This window comes from Balearica regulorum, chromosome 2 (genome assembly GCF_011004875.1).
Source record: "Balearica regulorum gibbericeps isolate bBalReg1 chromosome 2, bBalReg1.pri, whole genome shotgun sequence".
NCBI lineage: Eukaryota > Metazoa > Chordata > Aves > Gruiformes > Gruidae > Balearica > Balearica regulorum.
The window spans coordinates 98512309-98536849 of record NC_046185.1 but is presented as its reverse complement, the minus strand read 5'-3'; the positions used below and the strand labels follow the sequence as shown (position 1 = coordinate 98536849).

General features: G+C 40.6%; 3 protein-coding genes across 5 annotated transcripts in view; all 3 read left to right on the top strand.

Annotated features, from left to right (window-relative positions):
• The window catches only part of CAP2 (cyclase associated actin cytoskeleton regulatory protein 2), a 70922-nt gene extending 64059 nt beyond the window's left edge, over window positions 1–6863 (top strand). For both annotated transcript variants that reach the window (XM_075745068.1, XM_075745069.1), the window contains 4 exons: window positions 489–612; window positions 837–919; window positions 3559–3699; window positions 5326–6863. In XM_075745068.1, the coding sequence (XP_075601183.1) occupies window positions 489–612; window positions 837–919; window positions 3559–3699; window positions 5326–5409 (432 nt within the window). In that variant the 3' untranslated portion in view covers window positions 5410–6863. The remainder of the gene's footprint in view (window positions 1–488; window positions 613–836; window positions 920–3558; window positions 3700–5325) is intronic.
• TBC1D7 (TBC1 domain family member 7) overlaps window positions 1–24541 on the top strand; it is a 258846-nt gene that overhangs the window by 13495 nt on the left and 220810 nt on the right. The window lies entirely within an intron of this gene.
• Window positions 14635–23201, top strand: FAM8A1 (family with sequence similarity 8 member A1). Of its 2 annotated transcripts, none has more exons than XM_075745031.1 (5): window positions 14635–15295; window positions 18825–18945; window positions 21224–21347; window positions 21555–21694; window positions 22039–23201. In XM_075745031.1, the coding sequence occupies exons 1-5, from the start codon at window positions 14650–14652 to the stop codon at window positions 22181–22183; spliced, it is 1176 nt and encodes a 391-aa protein (XP_075601146.1). In that variant the 5' UTR covers window positions 14635–14649; the 3' UTR covers window positions 22184–23201. The 2 variants fall into 2 exon arrangements, with proteins under 2 accessions (XP_075601146.1, XP_075601147.1); XM_075745032.1 differs by having other exon boundaries at window positions 14640–15295; window positions 22118–23201.

The following is a 24541-nucleotide window of genomic DNA, read 5'->3' as shown; positions in this document are numbered from 1 at the left end:
ATCCATGGAGTATAATGTCCCCTCATGCTTCACAATGAAAGGAAATTCCTTCACCTATTACTCCTTATTGTGTATGGTAATGCCTGCACCTGTTCATAACACACTGAATAGACCGTTATAAAACATCTGGGGGAACAAAAACTTGCTCCGTTCTTCAAGGTGCCGGTCTAAATTGGATGGAAGCCAAGCAACAGTTTTTTGAGGGCATTTTTAAATTGTTGTGAGCATAACATCTTTGCTACAAAATTAATGGGGTTTGTCATGGTCTGTGCTAAGTTGTTCAGTTCTGCAGCTCTAAAATATACATGTGTTACCCAAAGGTGACTTAGGAGAAATATCCGATCACCAAGCAGATTAGATTTTTAAGCCACAGGAAGGATATTGCTCTGTTGTAACTGAAGATGCAATGACTCGAGGATAAGTTGTGCTAAACTCTGTCTGACTGTTAGCTAAAGAAAACCAATTAAATAAACTTTCTTTTGAAATAGGAATATCAAGAGGATAAGAATGACCTGGTCATTAACAACACTGAACTCAAGCAAGTGGCCTACATTTTTAAGTGTAACAAATCTACACTTCAGATAAAAGGAAAAATCAATTCAATTACTATTGGTGAGTGGATAGCTCAGCTGAGCTTTAAATGCCAATCTTGAAAAAACTGACTTATGTGATTAATAATGCATGTGAATCATTCCATTCCCTTTAATGGATTGATCACTTGAGTAAAGCCACTCAGCTATGCAGTGCAAGGCTGGGAATTTTCATAGTTAATGTAGCAGATGTGCATATATTTGCTTTTATCTCATCTTTCTTATTTATGATTGCTTTTATTTTAGACAACTGTAAAAAGTTTGGCCTTGTGTTTGACAACGTTGTGGGAATCGTGGAAGTGATCAATTCCAGGGATATTCAGATTCAGGTAACTATCTATTTGAAAAAGAAAGATAGAGAACAAGCAAAAAACAAAAAGCCCAAGGTGCAGCTACAAGAGATTGTAAACACTCACAGGGGCACAATAAAAATAAGAGATTGCATCCAAATGTATCTTTATATGCACTAAATTCTGCTGATGTATTTAGAAAATGCCTGTGAAAACTACTGAGCATTGCTGAACAAACTTCACTTACTCCAGTCCCTTCAGGTTCCAGTGAAGCTGAGAGATCTATACACTGTAAGAACTATTACTTCTAGACCTTATTTTCTTGCTTTAAACAGCTCCTAGCACTTGAAAGTTCAGCAGTGCTCATGGGACAAATTCTGGCAGTTAGCTAATTGATTTCTAAGCCCAGAATATGGTTATTTCTTTTTTTTCCTATTCTCTCAATGGAAATGTTCAAATAGACTACCAAAGGACAACTAAATAACATAAAGTGAAAGTGGGCACTGGGATTTCAAAAATCTCCCCTGCCAGCAACATGACACATTACATGAGTAAGGAATGTAGTGACTTGCCTATGAATGGGCTATGAGCTGGTACTGGTTCTGTCTTTGATAAACAGTAAGCAAGGCTTCATCAGAAATCACCTTCCTTGTGGTTCTTGTGAAAAGAAAATAGATGTATTTTAAATCCATATATTGCCCTCTCTACTGGGGATACCTGCCCTGTTCAAAATACAGACAGTCTGCCTGACATTTACAGCACTTCATTCATCCCAGGTCTAACTACACATGCTCTCGTACTTGGTTGTGTCCAACATACACGACCTAGTCTCAAGGATGTATTATTTTAAACAAAAAAGAAATGAACTGTTAATTAATTATGCCAAATTGTCAGTCTTCAAGCAAGGTGAGGTCTTTTGCTTAAAAGGCTGTGCCTGCTGTATGACATTAAACGTAGACAGTGCTGCTCCGTGCTTCAGAAATACTGGTCACAGCCACCACAGGGAATAATAGCAAGATTTTTTTTTTTATATTTTGAACCTCATGCAAGTGACTGACATTGCCACCAGCTATGCATCATCTTCTGAACTGTAGCAAGCAGTTTTATTCATGATCACTACATGTCTTCTGATGGCAGAGGCAGTTAGCTAAAGAAAAAGATCCCAGGCATTTATTTGAGTGTTTTTTTAAGTAACTAGATGATTTTTATCATTACCTCTAGAACTATTCGTGAGAGCTGAGAAATTCATACAAAATGAACAGTGAATCCACAGCTTGTTAATACTCAAATAAAGGGGAAATATCTTTTCTAAGCATCAAAATTCTTTTGATTAAGCAGGTTCTATGAATATTGCATAAGGCTTCTATGCCATGGAGCAGAGTGGAGTTCCCACTTAACAAGGTAGAGTCTGGCTATATGCTATGTACTGCTTGAATCAGGCAGCTTCCACAGGGTTTGAGTATGCCAAGTGCTGAGCACCTCAATTTTCTCAGTATTTTGAAGACCTGAGCTTATAATTTGCAAATACATGATATGTTAATGGAACAAATGTCAGTAAATTCATGCTACAGATTTTGCTATAACTAGTTACTTCAGTGCCATATTGCTTGGCTCTCCTTCCTTCCAGTGTGAGGTTTTTTTTCTTGCCAGATGTTTTCAAAATTTATTAAACACACCCTCCTTTTGTCCTCTATCGCATGAGAACCCATTAGAGAAAGATCAGTTTAAGATGCATTGCTCACTACATAGGTCAGACTTCAGGATCACAGTGGGATGCAAGAGGGCAGACAGACTTGTTCTTTGTTTGCTGTTACACTTAAGGAACTGAAGCTGAAAATATATTCTTCACTTGAATGACGTGAGACACTCTTTCATTAACAAGTACATATCTATCACATGCTGTTACTCTTTTATGGCTCAGAATAACCTCTGCCCTTTCGATGCATTGTCCAGAGTATATTGCTGTCCCTGCTAAAGAGTGCAGCAGGAGAAGGAGGAATTTTTACTGACAACCAGCGAGTCAGCCAGTTAGCCATGAAGAAAGCTTTTAATCTGTAGAAATGTAAACAAGAGATTTCCCTTTCTTCCCAAGTAAATCTTGTGCTTGCTTTTAAAGCGACATAAGAAATACCTTTAGAGATTTAATTAAATTGATCTCAGTACCTTTTTAGAACTGTACCTTGCCTGAAGAGGATAAAACCCCTTTCCTATTGCATGCTGTAAAATCTGGAAGAGCTTTGAAGTCTTCAGAACGTATTACAAAACACTTGTTGAGTGGTACTGTACGCTGGGATCTTTCCATTTGCCCTTACTGGGTTGGAGTTGACATGTTTGATTTCTTAACCAGTTCTCACTGATGAACAAGGTGAACACCGCCTAAATATCGGTGCTAAAGTGTCACTGAAATTAGAGAGAATGAGGGAAGCACCTTCATCAAACTGTCTATAAAAGCTTGCTGTATAAGTTTGCTGTTGTATATAGATCTTTGTTACCACCACCAAGAATTTTCAGTGCCTAAATCAAATATAAGCATCATGCAGGCAGCTGACACACAGATCAGATGTTGGTGGCCAAAATTAGACCTGGCAGGCAATGAGGATTTCATTAACAGTATCTTTGTGTGCATTTTAAGATTTGATATTAAGTAGATTTGATATTAAGTAGATTTTATTTTGCAGGTGATGGGGAAAGTGCCAACCATTTCTATTAACAAAACAGAAGGCTGCCACATCTACCTCAGTGAGGAGTCATTAGATTGTGAGATTGTGAGTGCCAAGTCATCCGAGATGAACATCCTCATCCCCCAGGATGGTGATTATGTGAGTGAGATATTTTTAAAGCTTTCCTCCCCCTTCCCCACTAGTCTTGGTAGGTAATAGCATTTAAACTGCTAGGAAAGAAACTAACATACCACGCATATTATGTCACCAAAAAATGATCCAAAGCAATTGAATTTCTGTGTATCAATATCTCAGCTATCAGTGCAGGAAGAACTTATTTTCTGAGGCACAAAGTAATTTCAAAGATCAGACACGACGTTATTTCTTCCATTTTGATAGGTAATGGCTTCATCTCCTGTCCATTTAATTTTCTTTTTTGATATCTAAACATAATCTCCCAAAGAAACTCACTTGACACAAGAGCACTCAAGCCTGAAGATGATGATACTAAAACTAAGATAAATATAATACTACTACAGATGAAATAATACAGTACAATATACTTGTTCTAAAGCTGTTGATACATGGGTAGCATCTGTAGTACTGTCTAGTATTTTCAACATATGTCCTTAAAAACAACTTAAACGTATGCATTTTCCCAGCTCCTTTTCTGTTGTAGTAAGATTTTCATGCGATGTCCACCAACATTTCTAGTAAAGTTATGCTCTGTCACTTCACACATTAGAAGGAATCATGCAGGCAAAATAATAGTTTCCTAGTTTCCTCAACAGAGCAGTGTTGAAATTGCACTGAATGGCCATAGAACTTAAATTTCTGACTAATCTTTTGGGCTGGTATTTTGTATGGCAAAGGAGTTTAGGCTTTATAAAAGAAAATATGTAACAAGACAATTCTTATGCTCCACATTTCCAAAAGTGACTGCTGGATGCCTAGTTTCAGATAGCTTCAGATAACTAAAAAGGGAATGATTTTCAGTGGGTGCATATTCACTTATTTCTTAAAAAAAGAAAAAAAAAAAAGTCCTTTTGATCAGTCTCACCTCAAATCACCGTATCATCTGAACTTACTGGCTATCAAAACACCTTAATGTGAATATGAATGAATGAATGGAAATGAAATGGTATGAATGGTAATATGAATGGTAATATGAATGGTATGAATGAAAAAACCCTTCTCTTTACATCTTTTTTTGTTTACTGGGAACAGAGAAAGACCCAATGATGTCTCCCATCCTTTCACCAAATACATGGAATGGAAGGAGACTTTCTTTGATGTTCTGCTTTGTTTTGTGTACCCCACAAGGGATACTGAGTCTTTTGAAGTGTATCACACTTAAAATGATGGAGTGGTTGGGTTTTTTTATATTCTTCCATATTGTAATACTGATTTCGTCCTTAAAATTAGTCTCCTCACTAAATATCCACATCAAATTCTTTCTACTGTCTTCCAACCCAGACACTCATGGAATCTGAAGTCATTTCTGACATAAGGCTTATTTACTTAGTTGTTCCAAATAATGGTGTGAGAGGGATTATTGCAAAGTAGTACATACCAAGGCTATTTGAAACTGGGTAGCAATAAGGCTTTTTCCTGTGTGGCATTGTAAAATAGCTTCCTAGGGTAATGAAGAAGGCTTCTCTCTAATCCTGGCATGTCTGAGCTATCAATGCTTTCTCAGTCATGTAGCACTAATAGTATTCCACCAGTTTTCATGAGGTATCCGCTGTTTATTTAACCATCATTGTTGCTTTTGTTTCTTACCAGAAAGAATTTCCGGTTCCTGAACAGTTCAAGACAGCATGGGATGGATCCAAGTTGGTCACTGAACCTGCAGAGATTGTGGGTTAACTTCCTAATGCCATACAGCACTTGCTGACCATGACCAGACCGCAGCCAGCATAAACAAAGCAGTAATGTAAAGAACTAGAAGTAGCAGTAGTTCATACTGCTGTGATAGGCCTTCAAACATTAGCTCTGCATGCTAGAAACAATAACACATCTGGCACGCTTTTGTTAGGCATCCCAGTATTTTTCACGGTTCCACACAGTTTGCCTTCACATACAATTTTAATTCTAAATGAAGTCATGTGAATGTAATGGATTAAAACCCCCCATCCTTCAGTCACATCCTTGGTTTGAAATACTGTATACATTAAGCCAAAATACTGCATGATACACTTTGTTATCATCTTGCTTCAGTGCATTCCTTTTTATGTTTCTGCTAATCAAAAACAGCATCAAGACTTCAAGATCTTTATTTTTATCTATTAAGCAATTCCTGTATGATGCAGAAAAAATGTACCCCGAGAAAGTATGCAGTTCCTTGTAGTTCTGTGGCAATCAGAAAGGGTTTTGTTTTAAACAAGTGAAAAAGGACAACTTTCAGCAATACACTTTGCTAACGGAAGATAAAAAAAAATCTGGTATTTTAATCACTTTTCTAATATGTATATTTAGAAGATGCCTATGTTTTCTGTGAGGTAAGATTTTATTATGGTCCACAGACTAGCTGTTGCCCTCTCATTTCTTGTAAATCAGTAATTCTTTCTAAATTAAAGCTTCATTTAAGCTAAAAAATTTCAGCAAATTTTGAAGGCTTTTTGCTTCTTGGATTTCTTTTTTTTTGTGTGTGTGTGAGATAATCTCTCATTCTTTAAAATTTCACATTGTATCTTGCATCCTATTCAGAAAACTGAGCGAGGCATAGATGTCAGATACCAGCTAGTTTCCTTACTAATAATGTTCCTTTAAAATATCGCTATCGTACCTCATATTCATTAAAAATATCTTCCTGTTTCTTCCCCACATTTGTAGGACTTACTCAATTTCAAATGTGTCCACAAAGCAAAGCCATAGATTTATGTCATACTAATTCTGAGCCCAAATAAAGGGGTGATTTCCTGTTTAGCCCTTTGATTCTACTTTATAGTCCCTATTGTACATGCTTTTTTAACAAAGGTGGAGTGTTGTATAATTTGTACTATTTCAGCACATATAGTACGAATAACATTTTAAAAATTTAAAGTCAGCTTATGTTTTTGATCACTTGTAATACTTTGTAACAGTGAGATGCTTGCAGAGCTAGTTACAAGCTAAATTTTGTGCCTAATTTACCTTGAAGTACATTCATTCTTGAGGGTTTTTAAGTATATCTTTGATTGTAAACCCTATACAATACAACCAGTAGTGCTTATTCCGTAAGGTTTTGCTATCTGATGTTTAATCTAGTTGTATAATGTGTTTGCTTTAATACATACCATTTTTTCAACAGTAAACTTCTTATGAAATAAAAAGGAAAATGTACTTGTTTAAATACAAAGTTGTTCAGAGCTTGCTCTATTGAAGTGTTTGTCCTATATGCTTTCTCCTTCTTAAATACTGTTTCAAAAGCTCGATTGAGGAAACAGTAGCTCCTCCTCCTATTTCATTATACTTTATCACTTTTGCTGCCATAATCCACCTGACAGTGAATAGTGGGTATTCTGCATGCCAGCAGATGAACCTCAAGTTTCATGCATATAACCTTGGTGACAGCCAGAGAATTGAGCTTTTCATGATTTTCACCTCTAGGTGCACCTGTATCTTCCAGAGATTATGTCTAGGGAAATGATCATGACCTGGTGCAAGTTTGTAAGGTTTGCCTTCTATTTTTAGCTTTTCCCATTGTTCCCCTATATAGCTTTGGATGTGTCCCTCCTGTGTTAACAAACTCCACAAGCAGTCCACTCCGTATTTCACTTGGATGTGCTTCATATCTAAAAAATGGGCATCACATATTTGTCATGATAAAAAGATTGTTGAAGGATTGTTTAATCTGTAAATCATAATCATCATTTGTTCCATAAAAAAAATCTCATTCTGGAGCATTCTGACCTGAAATACTGACTCTTGTTTTCATCCAGCATCAAACAGGGATCAAGTCATTATGCAGCAACAGGAAGCCACTTAATCCTTTGAAGGTATGATACAAAGCAAGCATCAAATGCTTGATGATAAACAGAAAGCAGCGAGACAGCTCTGAATCACTACACAGACAAATCATTTTAGTTCCTCCTAGGGATTTAACGCCCCCCTCGAAAACAAACTGTGTGAAGGCTGGTCTGATTATTCTTTTAAACATTTGAAAGCAAACTCCCTTGTGGCTAGACCTTCTCCCTAACGCTCATGTTCCGGCAACATGCAAGGCCCAAGTACATTTTTTTGACTGCCTTCTTAACAGGAAGAAGTCTTACGCAGTAACGGTGTGTGCCTGACAGTCTGAACACACCCGAGAACTTTGGCAGAAGTTTAAAAGATAAGGAAAAAGGTCTTGCATGGACAGAGCCAAGGTATTTGCTTCAACTGGAGAAAAGGCTAATGAATCCATGCATTATCGGACGCCAGAAAAATAGAACAGGAGAGAGACTTTTTAAATATGGAAACAGCTTTTATCCAGTACTCTTAGTCAGCCACATGACAAAAAAATCTATAACCGGCTTTTGTCAGTTCTGGTCCTCATAAAAAATATTGTCATACATTTCCAGTATGTTCTTTTCCCTACAACCTGTCTTTAACTTCAAAAGGAGTGCTAAATAAACAAAATAAATCCAAGGTTCTGATTCTACTCTATATGATTTTGTGTACAATTACAGGTTAAAAACTCATTTTCTGAAAAAATCAAGTATATCTTGAGGTAGACATAGTCAACACACTGCAGAATGATGATTTGATGAATCATCTCAACCATCATCAGTTGTGTCCACCAAGTCTTCAGCAGCAAGTTTGATCTGTGTTTAACGGTTGACTCCAGCAAGGAATGAACTGCTACATGCTGAGCATCCCTAAGGTCCTGTTGATCATTTCTTTTTACTGCATGCTATCACACAAAATATGCCCCTTGATTTCAGCTCTACACTGCACTAAAATTGTGGTTATGCTCTAAATCAGTGCAGCTGTCAAAACAGTGCATATATTGATATGGAACAAATGTGTATGGTTAAATTAGCCAGTTCATTTTTATAAACCTGCTAGGGTCAAATATTCAGCAGTATAGGAGCTGTCAATCAGCCAATAAAATACAGGTAAAAAGGAGATTTTTTACTAAGTATCCAAATGTAAAAAGCTTTTTTTCCTATGAAAAGCTTCAACGGATCTCATACTTTCATACCCAGAACCTCTGTAAAAGTACTCATGAAGTACTCTGTACAAGTACCTCATGAAGTTCAACAAGGGGAACTGCAAAGTCCTGCACCTGGGGAACAACCGCCCCATGCACCCGTATATGCTGGGGGCTGCCCAGCTGGAAAGCAGCTTGGCAGAAAAGGACCTGGGGGTCCTGGTGGACACCAAGTTGAACATGAGCCAGTGATGTGCCTCTGTGACAAAGAAGGCTGATGGTATTGTGGACTACATAAGGAGGACCATTGCCAGCAGGTCGAGGGAGGTGATCTTTCCCCTCTACTCAGCACCAGTGAGGCCAAACCAGAGTGCTGAGTCCAGTTCTGGGCTCCTCAGTGCAACAGAGACATGGACATACTGGAGAGACTCCAGCGAAGGGCCACAAAGATGATGAAGAGACTAGAGCAATCCTCCCAGGAGGAAAGGCTGAGAGAGCTGGGACTGTTCAGCCTGAAGAAGGCTCAGGGGAGATCTGTTAATGTCTATAAATACCCAAAGGGTGGGTACAAAGAGGAAGGAGCCAAGCTCTCCTCAGTGGCACCCAGTAACATGACAAGTGGCAACAGGCACGAACTGAAACACAGGAGGGTCTCTCTGAACATCAGGAAACACTTTTTCACTGTGCAAGTAACTGAGCACTGGCACAGGTTGCCTAGAGAGGCAGTGGAGTCTCCATCCTTGGAGACATTCAAAATCTGCATGGACATCATCCTGGGCAACCAGCTGTAGGAGGCCCTGCTTGAGCAGGGGGTTGGACCAGATGACCTCCAGAGGTCCCTGCCAACCTTAACCCGTCTATGATTCTGTGATACTTGCTTAGTTATTTAGAATATTAAACTTGTTATGATTCTGTGATACTTGCTTAGTTATTTAGAATATTAGTTACTAAGAATTAGTGGAAATGGGAAGCATTGAGGTAGTGACTTCATGTATCCACCAGATGGCAGAACCCAGCTGAGGCCCAGCAAGCTTACTGTTAAGGAAAAAATGCTGGGCAACAGTAGTCACAAAGGACGTGCGTACCGTTTGTCAAAGAACTGGGAAACTCTACTCTCTAAAAGTCACTGTAAAAACATTAAGATTGCTTTGATTTTGAAATTATCATCTTGGTAAAAGGAGAAGGATGAACAAGGAAGAAGAAAAAACAACTACTTGTTACCAATGATCAACTTGATCCTTTGGTTTTTTTGAACACCACTAAGCATATCTCTATTAAAAGCACATTAAAAAAAATACCTGATTGAACTTAAAATTAATATTTAACAGAGCTATTGAAGATAAAGGGGTAAGTAATTTCAAGTCTGCATTTGAAAACCAAAAATCCTTTCAATATCCTAGGGAATTAGGCACTTGCTAAGGCTTCCCATTGCCATAGTTATAATCCAGACAAACTTGTTCCTATTATTTTCTGAGTCCTCAATGTATCTGGATCTGCACAAGTTCCTTCAATGTTACTGTACTATATGCATGTTCATAAACCTGTGCATCACATTTTTTTACCAGAGATCAAGATTTGTCCATTTGAAATCCTCCGGGGGTTCAACTCAGTATGCACCCTTAGTGCACTCTCCTGACAAGCTATTTGACTGGGCTCCCCCTAAAATGTGGAAGCAGCTGCCACTTTTTTCACAGACAAATGGAGGTAATGTTCACTTGATTACACAATATGCTAGCAAGCAAGAGCAATTATACAAGAATATACAAGACAGATTCAGTTCCCTTGCTGGAGGTGATCTGGGCCCACTGCTGTGAAAATATTGCCCAGAAGTAGCTACTGCCCTCAGAAGGTGCCTATAAACAAGCCCCTGACATATGAAGCAATTATGATATAAAAATCATAAATAACACTCCCCAAGGAATGTTCTGACTACCAGAACACAAGAACCTGCTCCCTCTTTATGGTTGAAATAATCCTGAAAAATCTTTTTGGGTGCCAAATTTTTGTAGAAGAACAGAGAACATTCTCTACTCCACCATCCAAAACTCAGTGGAGATCTTCTGGGCTTAACCCTGCTTCCCTAAGTCTTGCTGCATGCCAAGGACCTTACCTGATCACCACTGACCATCAAAGACTCTTTTCCAAACCCCTAGTTCCAGTGCTGCTTCAATAGAGGCACACTCGTGTTTCTTCTCTGGGAACACTGAAGAATGTGATAGGGAATTAGGTAACTGGTAAGGCTTCTGAGTGCCACACTCCAGAGTAAAGCTCTTTTCTGGTAACTCTTCATTCAAACCAGGTCAAGGTAAAAGGCAAATAAAGGTTTTTACACTCAACTCCCAAAACAGACAGCACTGATAGACAGGCAACCATACTAAAGACTTATGCACCCTAAGACAAAAGTGGAAAAGTTCCTTTTTTTCTCCAGCTGATTTGCTATGGCCTTTTTATCAACTGTGACCACTAGGATTCTGTTTTCTGTCTGTATTACACCTGAACTTGCATCTATTAGAAAGAAAATACCTCTTGGTGGACCATGATACCTTTTAGAGCCAATCTCTCCTTCAAAATCATCAGATGTATGAGACAGATCAGTTTCACAGTGAAAGGCTAAATTGATTTAATTTGGGAGACAGTTGTGCCATTTTTCTACATTGAAATATATAATGTTTTACTTTACATTTATGTAAACACATACATTTGTCTTTTTGACTTGAGTTTCATGTTCTGTACCTGGCTGCTTGCCCCAACGAGGGGTAAAGTTCTCACTCTTTAGTGACTCAGTCTGTATGTTTCAGTAATGGAGAATCTCTTTAACCAGCATTTGCATTTAATTTCACTATGTACACAAACATACATACTTGATACAAATATCTAAACATAGGCTGCTGGGCACAACAATAATTAACTACTTTGGAATGACAAGAGGTTGCTGTTGATTAATGTCCAACAACTCTCATCCAAGAACTCTTTAAAAGAGCTCCTATTATTAGAACACTTCAGCGTGATGCAGGAGATGTGATCTGAATCCCCCAAGCAAAGGAAGGAATTGAACTTCAGTTTCATACAGCCAGATGAATGCTTCAGCAATTCATTGGTTACAAAAATTGTTTAAAATCCTGCCTTGAAAACAAGACGCTAGAATACATATTAAAATGAGCAAAGATATATCTCTGTAGCTCTGAAAAACAACTAGATTTACAGCAGACCAATGATCTACTACTTGCTGTTGACTATAAAAGATTCCCCACTCAAAAGTGACAGATCGGGCTTTTCAGCATTACCTATACTTAAAGAGCTTAAGATAGGATTCCAGATTCCCCTTAAACTATTGCAATATCAGCTTTTAGGTGCCTACCTCCTTCTTCTGACCTAGTTCAAAACATTTCCTCTTGTCTAAATCTCACATCTAGAAAAGAGGATATTTAACTGCCAAGGCATTCAACCACTTATCTACATCAACTGGTACAATGAACTACCCAAGATTATCTGCCTTTCTGATTCTGCTCTCTTAATAGAAAGCAAACTAAAGTAGGGAGAAATCAGTGCTGCAGAAAACTGTAAGCAATCCCATAACACGTATGGCAATCTGACACAGCAATGAAACAAGACCCTTTGTCACAAAAAGCCCAAGCTGTGAGTTCCCCACCACTGGCAAACCCTGTCATTACAGCATCTTTATCATATGCATCCCAGAATAGAATGATCTGAATGCCTGCAGAATCGTGGGTCTTTTGTGGGTTATTTTTTTAAGGTAGAAAAATGAAAAACTAATGATTGAAAAATTTGGAAATGAAGAAATATTACACTGTCTCCATTACCTGTTACTCCCATTCTCTCTGCTGTCAGTGATTCAGTTTCACTTGCATACCCGGCATAATCGTATAGTGAGTTCTAACTGGTTATGCCTGTGTAATGCCGCTGGTGACCCTAACATTCACATGTGACTGGTAGCACTATACAAAGCTTGTGAGATCTTGTAATCGTACCTTAAGATCTGATCCAGCTTGTAAAACCTGTGGCCACATGCACACGCACACATACACAAAAAGGTAAGGCCTAACACTGTTTGGTCCTGAAGGGTTTGTGGTGAAAATCCAATTAAAAGAAAATGAAACAGACTGTAGCTGATGATGAAGTGAATTATTATAAAGGAGGAAGCTCTGTTATGCTACTTTTACGGTCAGTTTTCCAAGCTAGTTTTTCTATTAGGAGTCAATAACTGGTTTAAGACCACATTTTCTTCTACACAGTTGTCTATCTACCTTTCTTCCTTCCTTTCTTTGATTCTTTATTGTCCTTCCTAATCATGCTAAAACTTGCTATGTTTCCCAAATCATTTACCCACATTGATTTCACCTAGGTCTATGTTTCAAAACACATACCAGTGTAATTAGAACCATATCTACATGAGTGCCAGCACCTAACATAACTGCATTTAATTAAAATGATATGGGTTATTTGCTAAGCACTTTGTCAGTTCACCTCAGCTTGTCTGTATGAGAGACTCACTCTGCAGAAACTACTTCCATTTTTAAATGAGTTAGGGTTACACGGGAAAACAATGTATTTGTTTTCATCTAACAGAGAGAGGGAGAAACTTCTGGGGTTTTTTTTAGCTGTGCTATTTGCTGTGTTAAAAGTGGGAAACACTATTTTTAAACAGTATATATTACTAGTTCATTCAGTATGGAACTATGTTAACAACTGTTATATGGAATTTGTGGCCTGGTTGAGATGCTTAATAGTACACAGGAACCTTAAATACTAAAAATTAATTTGGAGAACTGTGTTTAAACTGCTGTAGGGCTCCTGGCTCTTTGTTCAGCGGGGGTTTTTTTTGGTTTTTTTGCACAGGAAGAACATGAATATGACAGGGGAAAAGAAGAAAAAGGGGAGATGGAAAAGAAAGCAGCATTTAGACACCAAAATCAAATTGTAGAAGTACACAATAGAAATAGCAGTTTAAAACCTTTTCTCTCTCTGAACAATTTCATCTCAATTCCTATTAGCAAAGAGAAAGTGCTTAGAAAGTTGCTAGAAGTCAGAAACAACAGCTGTAAGCAGAAGGACAGACAACTTTGTCCAGCTGCACCTGCTCAGAAGCAAGGCTATGCCTTATTCCTCACTTGGGTTTATGGGCTCATCTACCACAGCCTATGAAGTGTAATATGTCTGTGACCTGGGCCAAATTCAGAAGTCAGTTGAAAAGACAGTGTCTGAGAGATGGAAGTTCCTGCTCTGGCCCTCCACCGTGCCTTGCAAAGCACGTTATGGAAAGGAAGACTCGCACAGAAGATGGAGACTCCCTTTCCACACTACAGCACAGCGTGCTGCAGCAACTAACCCCACCGTCCGAGGACAGCTTTCACAGCTGCTGTCCGGCTACGAAACCAGGGCTGGGGCTTTGGCTGAGGAGAAGAACGACTCACTCTCACCTCAGGAGGCGGCTGGCCACCGGCCGGGAGGGGCCCGGGCTCGGGCCGAACCGAGCGCTGCCGCTCCCGCTGAGGGGATCGCCGCTCCCCGCGCTGCCTCCGGGCGGCGCGACACCGCCGCGGGGCCTGCGGGAGGAACCGAGGGCGGGGGAACGCTGGTGTTTATGCTAAGGAAAAATTACGTGCCTTCTATGCGTACACTGGTGCCGGTGGACCCCTCAGGAGCGCGGGCTGCACGGCGCTGAGGGCGTTAGCTCCTTCGCACCTTGGGGGCTTGCTTTTCACCTCGAGAGCGCTTGGAACCGCCCGGGGCAGACCGCGTCCGTGCCTCCGCGCTAGGCGGTACCATCTCACGGAGCGGGGGGGAGGGGGGGGCAGAGGAGGGGAAGAGGAGGAAGCCTGGTTCTTTCCTGGCGCAACGGCAGAAGGGGGTTTTAAGGAGAGTGGTACGCTCCGCGTCAGGCTGGGCGGCTGCAGGATTCCGCCCAGTGTTTGTCCACTCTCTTTGCTCCCCCCCCCCCCGTAAGTGGGAGAGGCGAGGCGTCTCCCCAGCGCATGCGCGGTGAGCGCATACGGTCAGTGTCAGAGGGGATGGAGGAGATGGCGGAACCCGGCGCGGAGCCGGACGCGGGTCGGACCGGCGCTGGGGCGGCAGCGATGGCGGAGAGCGTCAGCGAGAGGAGCGACAGCGAGAGGAACGACAGCGTCGCAGGAGGGGAGGCCGCCGCTGCGTCGTCACCGCCGTGCTCCCCTCCGGCGGCCGTTGGGGGCGAGGGCGGTGGGGCGAAGCCGCTGAGCGCGGCGGAGTACGCGCGGCGCGTGCACCAGTGGCTCTGGGACTCGTACTGCGGGTACCTCAGCTGGCAGGGCTGCCTGCCCGCCCTCCTCGCCGCCTCCGCCGCCGCCTCCGCTGCGCCAGCCTGCGCCGCCGGCCCCCCTCGCGTCGCCGCGCCGCCGCCTGCTCCTTCCCCGCCGCCGGGGGCGGCCGCCGCCGCCTACTACAGTCCCTTTTACCTCTTCGCTCCGGCGCCAGCTCACACGGCCACCGCCGGGCCGGGGCCCCGCTCCGCAGCCGCCGCAGCCGCTGCCCCCGCTTGGCCGGGAGCGGCGGGCAGGTTGACCCCCCTACCAAGGGCGGCTTCCAGCAGCGCCACCGGCACCAGCGGCAGCGGCGCCCCCAGGGAGACGGGGCGGCCGGCAGGTGAGTGGGGACAGGCGGGGGTCGGGGGCCTTGTCTAGGTCGCTTCGCGGGGGGGGGGCGGGCGAAAGGGGTCGGCCGGCCTGGCCCTTGGCACCCGTGGGGAAGCGGCTGGTAGTGCCCGAGTCCCTGGTTAGCCGCCGCCTGCCGTGCGGGGTGGGCAAGGGGCTGGGAGCGGAGGCGTCGCCCCCACCGGTGCCGCTGGCTTGCTGCCCGCGGCGCCTTCGGTTTCCACGGGGCCGTCCGCCGCGGTTCTAGGAAACGGTATCTGGAGAAGGAAGCTGGGGGTTTTGCAACGTTGGGGGTCGCTGCGGCTCTGTGGGCTGCGGCGCCGGGCGTGTGGCCATTCCTTGTCAAAGGTGACAGCCCAAACACCCAGTTTGTAAATCCGGAACTTAATCCATAAGTAGGTTTGTGAGGGTTGACTGGTGTGTACGGCTTATAACTTTCGTGCTTGTAAGATGTTTTCATGGGTATGAAGTTTAATTTTTCCAGTGAGACTTATTCTTGTGGTCAGAGGCTTGTAATACATGTAGCTTTATAAGTAGCCTGTTTGGGTGATGAAATCTAAACTAACTATATGAGTTTTAGTGGGCTTTTGGTACTCAAAATCAGGTAATGCAACTGAAGCAGAGAAATAGAAACATGCTTACATTCAACAAGAAAGCAGCAGGACCCGAGATAAACAAAAGTCTGTTACAACTATAAATATTGAAGACCAAGCATAGCAGTGCTTCTGTTTATATTTGTTTGAGACTAAGACAAACTCGCTCTGATCACATCCAAGATAAAACCTGGAGCACAAACATTTCTTAACGAGTGGAGGAGCACCTATGTGACATTCCCTGAATGTTTGGTATCGCTTTGAGTAATAGTAGAAAACCGTGGAGCAGAACTCTGCTAAAGGGCTTTGGAGAAAAGCCAGATGTCTTTTCTGCGGGGCAAAGTACAGCATTCCAGATCTGTAACTTTTTTTACAAGCTCAGTGGCTGGGTGTCAGGGGAGAACATTTTTAGTTGCTTTTTCTTTCGAGGGGAATCTAGCTTATGAACTTGCTTCTTTCTTGTGGTTTGGAGCAGATGTTGTTTAAACAAAGTTCTAACACAAAGTAGTGTTTTCTTTAATTGTGCCCTGATTCTGAGTTACAGATTGCTCATAAACAGCTATTGCCAGTCATTGAAAAAGAGGATGTGGACAAAGGCTAGACTGAAATGATTCTTCAATTTTTGCCTAGTTCTCCAGGAACTAATTCAGTATGTTAAACGTAATTTATGGCACAAATACCACTTGAACGTGGTTATTCTGAATGCTAAATACTGTTGCAACGCCTGGCCTTCTTAAGGGAACTCTATGTGATATAGTGATACAATTATAAACAGAGACTGTCATGCCGGTACTTTGGCTCCAGATTGCAAATGGATGTATTTGGAACAGCTAAGGCGATTACGACTCCTTTTCTGCTGCAGATTATTGCCCACACAGCAGGCTTGGCAGGGCGGGTCATGTATCCGTCCCTACACCGCTGCAGTTTACAGCCCAGTGTGCTTATGTAAGCTGAAATAAGTGACAGCTTATGTTAACGTTTCAGATTTTACACTGAGATGTCAAAACGTGGAATTGGTAACTGCCTCTTCCAGTTCAATCTGCCTGCAGGTGTGTGTCAGAGCACCAATATTAACAGCACTCTGGGCAGTAGCAGGCTCTTTATGAACAGTCATAATGATTTAAGATGCTTCTTCCCCTCACCCCTCCCTGCCTTGCTGCAGGAGGTTACTGCTCTTCTGCTGGGAACAGTAGAGCACAAAGTGTGCTCAAGCCTCACCTGCTTTGCCTGGCTGACTAGTGCAAACCCATCGTTATTGCTAATTTAATGTAAGGTCCTAGACTTTGAGCTGAGATGGATGAGTGTGGCATTTGGCTGTCCCTGCCATACAAACAGTAACTAACCCCTGGCAAAATAGTGGATTTGTGACAGGAGGAACATCACAAATCACTGCAGTGGAAGTCTGCCAGAGTCTGAGGGTTGCCACAGTTTCTTACTGTAACGGAGTTTAACGTAATTTGAATGCTTATTTTCTTAGGCCCACTTAGCTTCTTTCTTATTCAGTCATTGAGTCCCATATATTCCAATGAAACTGTGCCATTAACTTCAGCGATAGTGTTCCTTTTAACAGAGCAAATGAACGCTTTTATCTGGCGCTGTATGCTCAAGCCAGGATTGGGGAGACTGGCTGTGCTCCCTTCTGCCTTAGCTGAAGAATCTTAGTTGACAACTTGGGCATGCTTTGCCAATAAGAATAAAATCTGTTTAAGTATTATTTACGTAACAGTCATGCTACACTATTGATGTAGAGTTATCAGTGAAACAGATATGAAATAGAGATGCCTCAGTTTATGTATGTTAAGTAAGAACTTGCTCTTACCTAATGACTGCTTGATTATATGTAGCCCATTTAAAAAGTGCCCAAGGGCTGTGGGCTTTCAGCTTTGCTTGCATAGGTTGTGAGACATCATCAGTCTTGGCAGTTGAACTGTGGAGGCTTATTCTAAGTGAAATTTGATGATATTTTTTGAGATTGGAAAGAGGAATGATTGTCTTTCCTCTCTGCTTTTCTCCTTTCCCTGTGTGTGTGGGGGTGGGCATTCTCAGAAACACTAACAGACACAGTCACTATTTTCCGTGAGTTATGCCTAGTAGTACTTGTGTATTTCTAAATGAAGGTTTGATGCGAGTCCTTGCTGCTTTTATGTGAGTAGTCATGTTTGTTGTTTGGGAAATACAGGGGGGTAGATAACTTAAGATGAAATTATTTTGCAATGCTATTCCTTGGAAATGTTCAGAGATACTCTTCAATATTTTTGTCACTTTAATCATCTGAGGTAGTGTTAGCAACAAAAGCTTGTAACTGTGATTACTTTTTTTTGCCCCCATTTGCACTTGGCCAATTAAATAGCAGAAATGTGTGACACTTTCTGCCTTGTGGTAGGGCAGCATGGCTGCATCTTATTATAAGATGTCCATAGGAATGATTATGTCAGGCATGACTAGTATTTTCATCTGGTTCTGACTTGAAACAAAATAGGCCGTGTTTCACTTTTAGAGAGCTGGTATTTGGTACATATGGAAGCCTTGCTGCTGAGCAACAGATCTAAGTTCTAATTTTCCTTTTATCTGAACTCTCAGATTTACTGAAATCTGTCTCTGAAGCTATTCTAAACAAACACAAAAATTGATGCATCGTTAATGTACTTTGGTTCTTTAACGGGGTGGGATTTTTGCCTGTAATCCTAATTACGAGGGGACTCGGAGTTCTGAAAGAGTTTGATTTAAGAAGGTTCTTATACCTTGATTTAAGTAATTCAGATCACTTTTAGTCATACGCTTTTAGAAGTTTTCTGGAAGATGCGAGCTGAGGTCAAGATCCTGGTCATGTTCTTGCAGTGAGATTAATGTGAAACGTTCTTTAGATGGTAGTGTTAACTTTGTGTTAGTGCAGTAACATCTGGGTAACGTTAACTCTTTCTGTTACAGGTCGGGAGTTCATTATCCCTTCGCTGGCACACAGGTTCATAGCAGAGATGGTGGATTTTTTTATTCTGTTCTTTATAAAGGCAACCATTGTTTTAAGTATTATGCACCTCAGTGGAATAAAGTAAGTCAAACAATTTAAAGCTTTATTATGTACAGCTTTAAGCTTTTCATGTTTTTTGAGATGTCATGACGTATATGTGGTATGCTTATGCAATGATGGCACTTAGTAACTGTCAAAAGTTGATGAAGAAGCACCACTAGGTTAACCTCCTTTTAAATACTTTCTGGTTTTGGGTCAGCTGATGGAAAGAAAGAATTTGTACAGGTGTCTTCATAGGCTCACAAACTCCTTACTAAGGATGGATTAGACTTGCAGTCTTATTTTTGGGAAACAATAGCAAGATTTGTAAAAGGTCCTCTAAAAATATCAAAGAAAAAACATCAACAAATAAATTTGTTGTTTAAACAGCCTTTAAAAATGTACTGGATCTGGCTGGGATGGAGTTAATTTTCTTCATAATGTCTCCTAAGGTGCTGTGGCTTAGATTTGTGACCAAAACAACACTAACCCACAACAAAAAAATCAGATCTCGCATGTCAGATATGTATGTACTTTTAAATTACAGCCTGATGGTTAGGAATGTTGCCATGCTGCAGTCTTTACTGGCCATAAGTTGGGTTTCTAAAAAAGTATGATTAAGTGTTGTGTGTATCAACTATACACTAGACTGAAAGAGTCTTCGTTTCACGTTCTTATACTCAGATGTAATCATTTGTTTCAAAGACTTGTTCTTTTTTATGTGCTTCTTTAACTGTAGATATCTTATTCTGTAGCACATTTAGTTCCTCTGCTTTGGGTCGGTGTAATCAAATATTTTGGTCTGATTAGGAAATGAGAGCTTGGTCTATTCAGTAATTCCACTACTGAACAAACACATTTCACAATCCAAGTTTTCTGCTAAAGAACCTTCCAAATGTTGACCGACTGTAAACTGATACTATACAGATAATATCTTTCAGACACCTTAAACTGTTGCTTGAAAGGTGTGTCAAAGAGGGTCACATCTAAACCGATAAATGTGTCAATGTAAATGATCAGTGTTTTTTGCATAAGCATGCAATTGAAATGCCAAACTCTCAGTTCTGTTTAGTTGCCAAAACCTCTAACTCTGACCTGACAGCTTGTATTTCCATCTTGGTTTTTAGTAGGCTGAGAGTGATACAAAATGAAGTACTGGAGACATGGGGAACAACTATGTGTATCTTGCTTCTGTAAAGTAGTGAAGGTGAAGGAAAGAGAGGGAATCTTTTTTCAGTTAATTTACAACATATTCAATACTACTACTTTTGCAAGAGCCAGTAAGTTTCTCACATGTAACTTCAGAGAAACATTTTGGGTTGTTGGTTTGGTTTTGGTTTTTTTTGCTTGTGAGATGTGGTGCGCTTGAGGTTCTGAGGGGTTGTCATGAAAAAAATATGTCCTCGCAGGCTCAGGGCAGAGACTTCAGGCCAAGGTTGTATTGAAGGGAAACGTGGGTTGTGCCACACTGGTTTCCTATTTCCTTACCTCATTCGATCATTAAGTCTGAATAAAGAGGAGGGCAAGTAGTACAAATGTGGATGGACTGTTTTGGAGTGGGAATGCACGTTTCTATGTGAGTAGTAATTCTTACTTAGGTGCGTGAGCAAAACGTCCTTGCCTGAATGCACACTGCAAATATGTCCGTTCCAGGTATCAGATAAGAATGTTAAATCTGCAGTTTATCTTGTGAAAATATGCAATTGAGTCCAAATTGATGCTTTGTGTGGCTTTGTTAGGGTAAACAACTGAAGGTTTCAATTGCTTTAAGTTAAGAACTTCCTCTTGCATGCCAAGGTGCCTGCCTGGAGAAGAAGAGGGCGAGCAGTAAGGACTACTGAGAATCCTTGATCATGCAGTGGAGGATCGGTCTGCCTTGCTTGCTTAGGGAGACTTGCAACTTCTCCATTGCATCCAGAGTGAAGAGTGCCTTTTTTTTTTTTTCCTTGAGAGTTCCCGTAAGACGACACTTGGATGCCTTCCATTTACACAGAGTTAGATGATCAGATGCAGAATCTCTTATTTATCTCCCAAGAAGTGTGAGAATTTTCAGAACAATTCTGCAGCTCGCTACCCAGGAACACCATTGTGCCAAAGTGCTAATAAGGAATGATCTTTTCTTAATGGAAAAGACAAAGCAAACTAGGCAGCAACTCACAAAGAAACCTGGTGTTCTGAATTTTAATGGCTTGTTTAGTACCAGAGAAGCCAAGGAATTTTTGTTCTTGTACTAATACCAGAACTGAAGGAGTGAATTCTAGTATTAAAGGGGTAACATCAGTATTAAGATGGTTTTAAAGTTCAGTCTTATTTTGTACAGGGACATCTCTAAATTTGCCATGCATTACATCATAGAAGAAATAGATGAAGATACGTCCATGGAAGATTTGCAGAAAATGATGATAGTAGCTCTCATCTACAGGCTATTAGTCTGCTTCTATGAGGTAACTACTCCTAAACATGAACTGTCAGTTGTTGAATGAATGTTTTAAACCAGTCTATAACCATTAGCCTATAAAGTAAATCCTCTTTACAGTGTTTTGGATTATATTGAAGCTTCTGAGGTTCACATAGTTTTGATGAAAACCAAGTTTGCTAAACCAACTGACAACATGGTGTTGTATGGAATTGAAATAACTTTTCTTTTACAGATAATCTGTATTTGGGGAGCAGGTGGAGCGACCCCAGGGAAATTCTTGCTTGGACTGCGAGTTGTGACATGTGATACATCTGTACTTATTGCGCCGAGCCGTGTGTTAGTCATTCCATCTTCTAATGTCAGTATGACAACGTAAGTGCTCTCAGCTCAATCACGCTGCTTTTGGATTATAGTGTGGGAAGCATGTGATTTGGAAGGAAATACACCTTTTCTTTGTTATTGGCCTTTGCAATAATTAGATCGCAAGAGCTACTGTTAGATTCTGTGATCCAAGAATGAAATAGCAATTGTTCAATTGTGAATATGTTTCAGGTTAGGTAGTAAATGATCTCCTTTGAACTTTGGAGATTGATTTTCATGCTGTGCAAAAACTTGCACAGCAAGTTTTTACTTTCAACTAAACTTGAAAGTAAACTATCTACTGATATAAGCAGAAAAGGGAAAATAAGGCACTGAATGTTTTACTCTCATTTCAGGTCCACAATACGAGCTTTGATCAAGAATTTTTCTATTGCTTCATTTTTCCCTGCATTTATTACACTGCTGTTTTTCCAGCATAACAGAACAGCCTATGATATTGTAGCAGGGACTATTGTGGTAAGAAGAAATGGAGTCAGATGATACCAAAAGATGAGATTTCCAGACTGGTTTTGAACAACCCTTCCCACCCCCGGTGAGCAAAGACCTACCCCAAAACTGAAACTGTGAGGTGTCTATCAGAATCTTTTGCCCAAATTAAACGGGAACTGATTCAGAAGCTAAAGAAAGTGTTTTGCTCCAGTATGATGCCAGCAGCACATTTTTTTTTTTTTTTCATAAATGCCAAAGAAGTTTGGGAGAAACAATACATATTAAATCCAGAAGTATTAACCTCTGATTGATGAGAAAGAAAGTGGCTGTATTAACTGCAGAAAGGAGCTGTTCTGCTCATCAGTCTGTGCAAAGCAGATACCTAGAAATATTCCACCTTGAAAGAAACGTTGCTCCTACAGTTTTGGATGTTGGCAGGTAACTAGAAAATCAAGTTGTTTTCCAGGCAGTTGCCCAAGTCATATTCTAAACTCTGAGGGGAAGAGGACTGCAGTATTAGCCAGTAAGGCAAATCATGTTAATTAAATTGCCATGGGCATAGAAAGAGAGATGAGCAGCGGTCATCATGTCCCTTATTATTGCTTCACAGATCGTATTACCTCACCTCTTTATTTTATCAGAACATTGATGTGAAAAGTTTTTTTGCATGATTGTCTCAAGCATTGTCACTTATTTCATGTATCAAAGCTAATAGAGAGGTGAAATAATAGCTGCCTTTTCTCTGGGGAGGGTATGTTACACTGCAGTGTTTTAGTGAATTGGCGTGTGTAAATAACTCTGGAGCTATGAACAGTACAGATGATGCTAATGAAAGGTAACTTGTTTGCTTCTGTTTGGAGTGAAAGCACTTGTCTCTTGCATAAAATACCAAGCAGAACAACTGAATGCATTTCAGGAGCATGCAGAAAACATTAACTGAAATGTGTTATGGGTGTAAATCTACAGCAGTACAGATACTGGTGATTTTCACTTTATAATTCTGGCTAATTGTTTGTATATTCAGAGTAACTTAATACCGAATAAAGAAGCCTAATATTTTGCATGATTACATAGCTTTGTAATTTGTTTATTTTCATGTTATTAGTATCTTGGGAAAGGAATATAAGCAACAATGTTCATGTTTTATTAAAACCTGAGTGAGTTTGGAATTCTTGTAAAGCCCAGTTTTTGTGTGTTCCTCCCTTAAGCGTAACTTACCCCTCAGGGGCTAAAGTTCTTGCCCCTACCTTCAGTTTGGGGCAAGGGTTTGGTTGACAGTGGAAATGGTGGTTGAGAGCTTGGTTCTCTCTTAATCAGTAATGTGTTCATATTCTGCAATATTTTAGTCTGACAAGTGGTGGTGTTCTGTTTATAAACATAATGCTCTGTGTGTGTGTTCTGATCTTCATTTACAATGTTTCAGGACCACATCCACTGCTTAATTAAACAGGAGAATGACATTTGCATATCACTTGCTTCTCCAGAATGAAGCTGCTACCTCATTTTAGATAATGACATTTAGATATTTCTAAAGTAAAAAAAAAAAATCACTCGGCTAGAAACCTGATTTTAAAGTTTTTGCATAATCAGAAAGTGTATCTGTATCAAAATACCTCCTCATTTTGAGTTACTGTTGCTTTATGCTAATGACTTATTACCAAACAAGAAGAATTTAGTATCTTAAATATTAGCATTAGAAATAAAAATACCTAAGCAATAACTGGTGCTAAGCAGGCCTTGGAGGTTGTTAGACCACTTGGAGTGAAGATGTCAGAGGTAGCACTTAACTGTTCTTTCAAAGAATTGCACTGGTAACTTGACTTGAGGATTAAAGTTAAAAGTTGCTGCATGGCAATCAGCCAGACAGAAGCTACAGCTGTCAGAAGTAACTAAAGGTCCTTCTAGGGTGAGTTTTGCCCATTTACAATTTCAGTCTGAATACAAAAAGAACTTTTTCTATTTACTGTAGCAGTGACCTAGAAACTAGGATTCAAGATGGGGGATGAAGGGAAAAGCAGTACAATTGGCTAAAACTTTGTTACCAGTTCAGGTATAAGGGGAAGTAAGTATCTCTTACCCAGTAGAAAAATCCCACCCTTTCCACAGCAGCTAAATAAAAAAATTAAAATTCAAGAACACAGAGCCTGTCCACAGAAATATTTATATGTTATGTTGTTGTAAACACTAGCTTTTGGTTTGACTCCAATGCACCTTACATAAAAGATGCAGCTTTTTTCTGTTTGTAGGACAGATACTTGGCAGGTGACAGAGCCAAGGAAAACTAGTGAAATTTGTGGCACATTTCAGATTTAGACATCTGGAAATAAATAATTGCATATAATCCTTCCACAGCTACAGTGGCAGGATGTGACTGAATAGCAGCTTATGTGTGTGGTTTTAAAGCCTAGT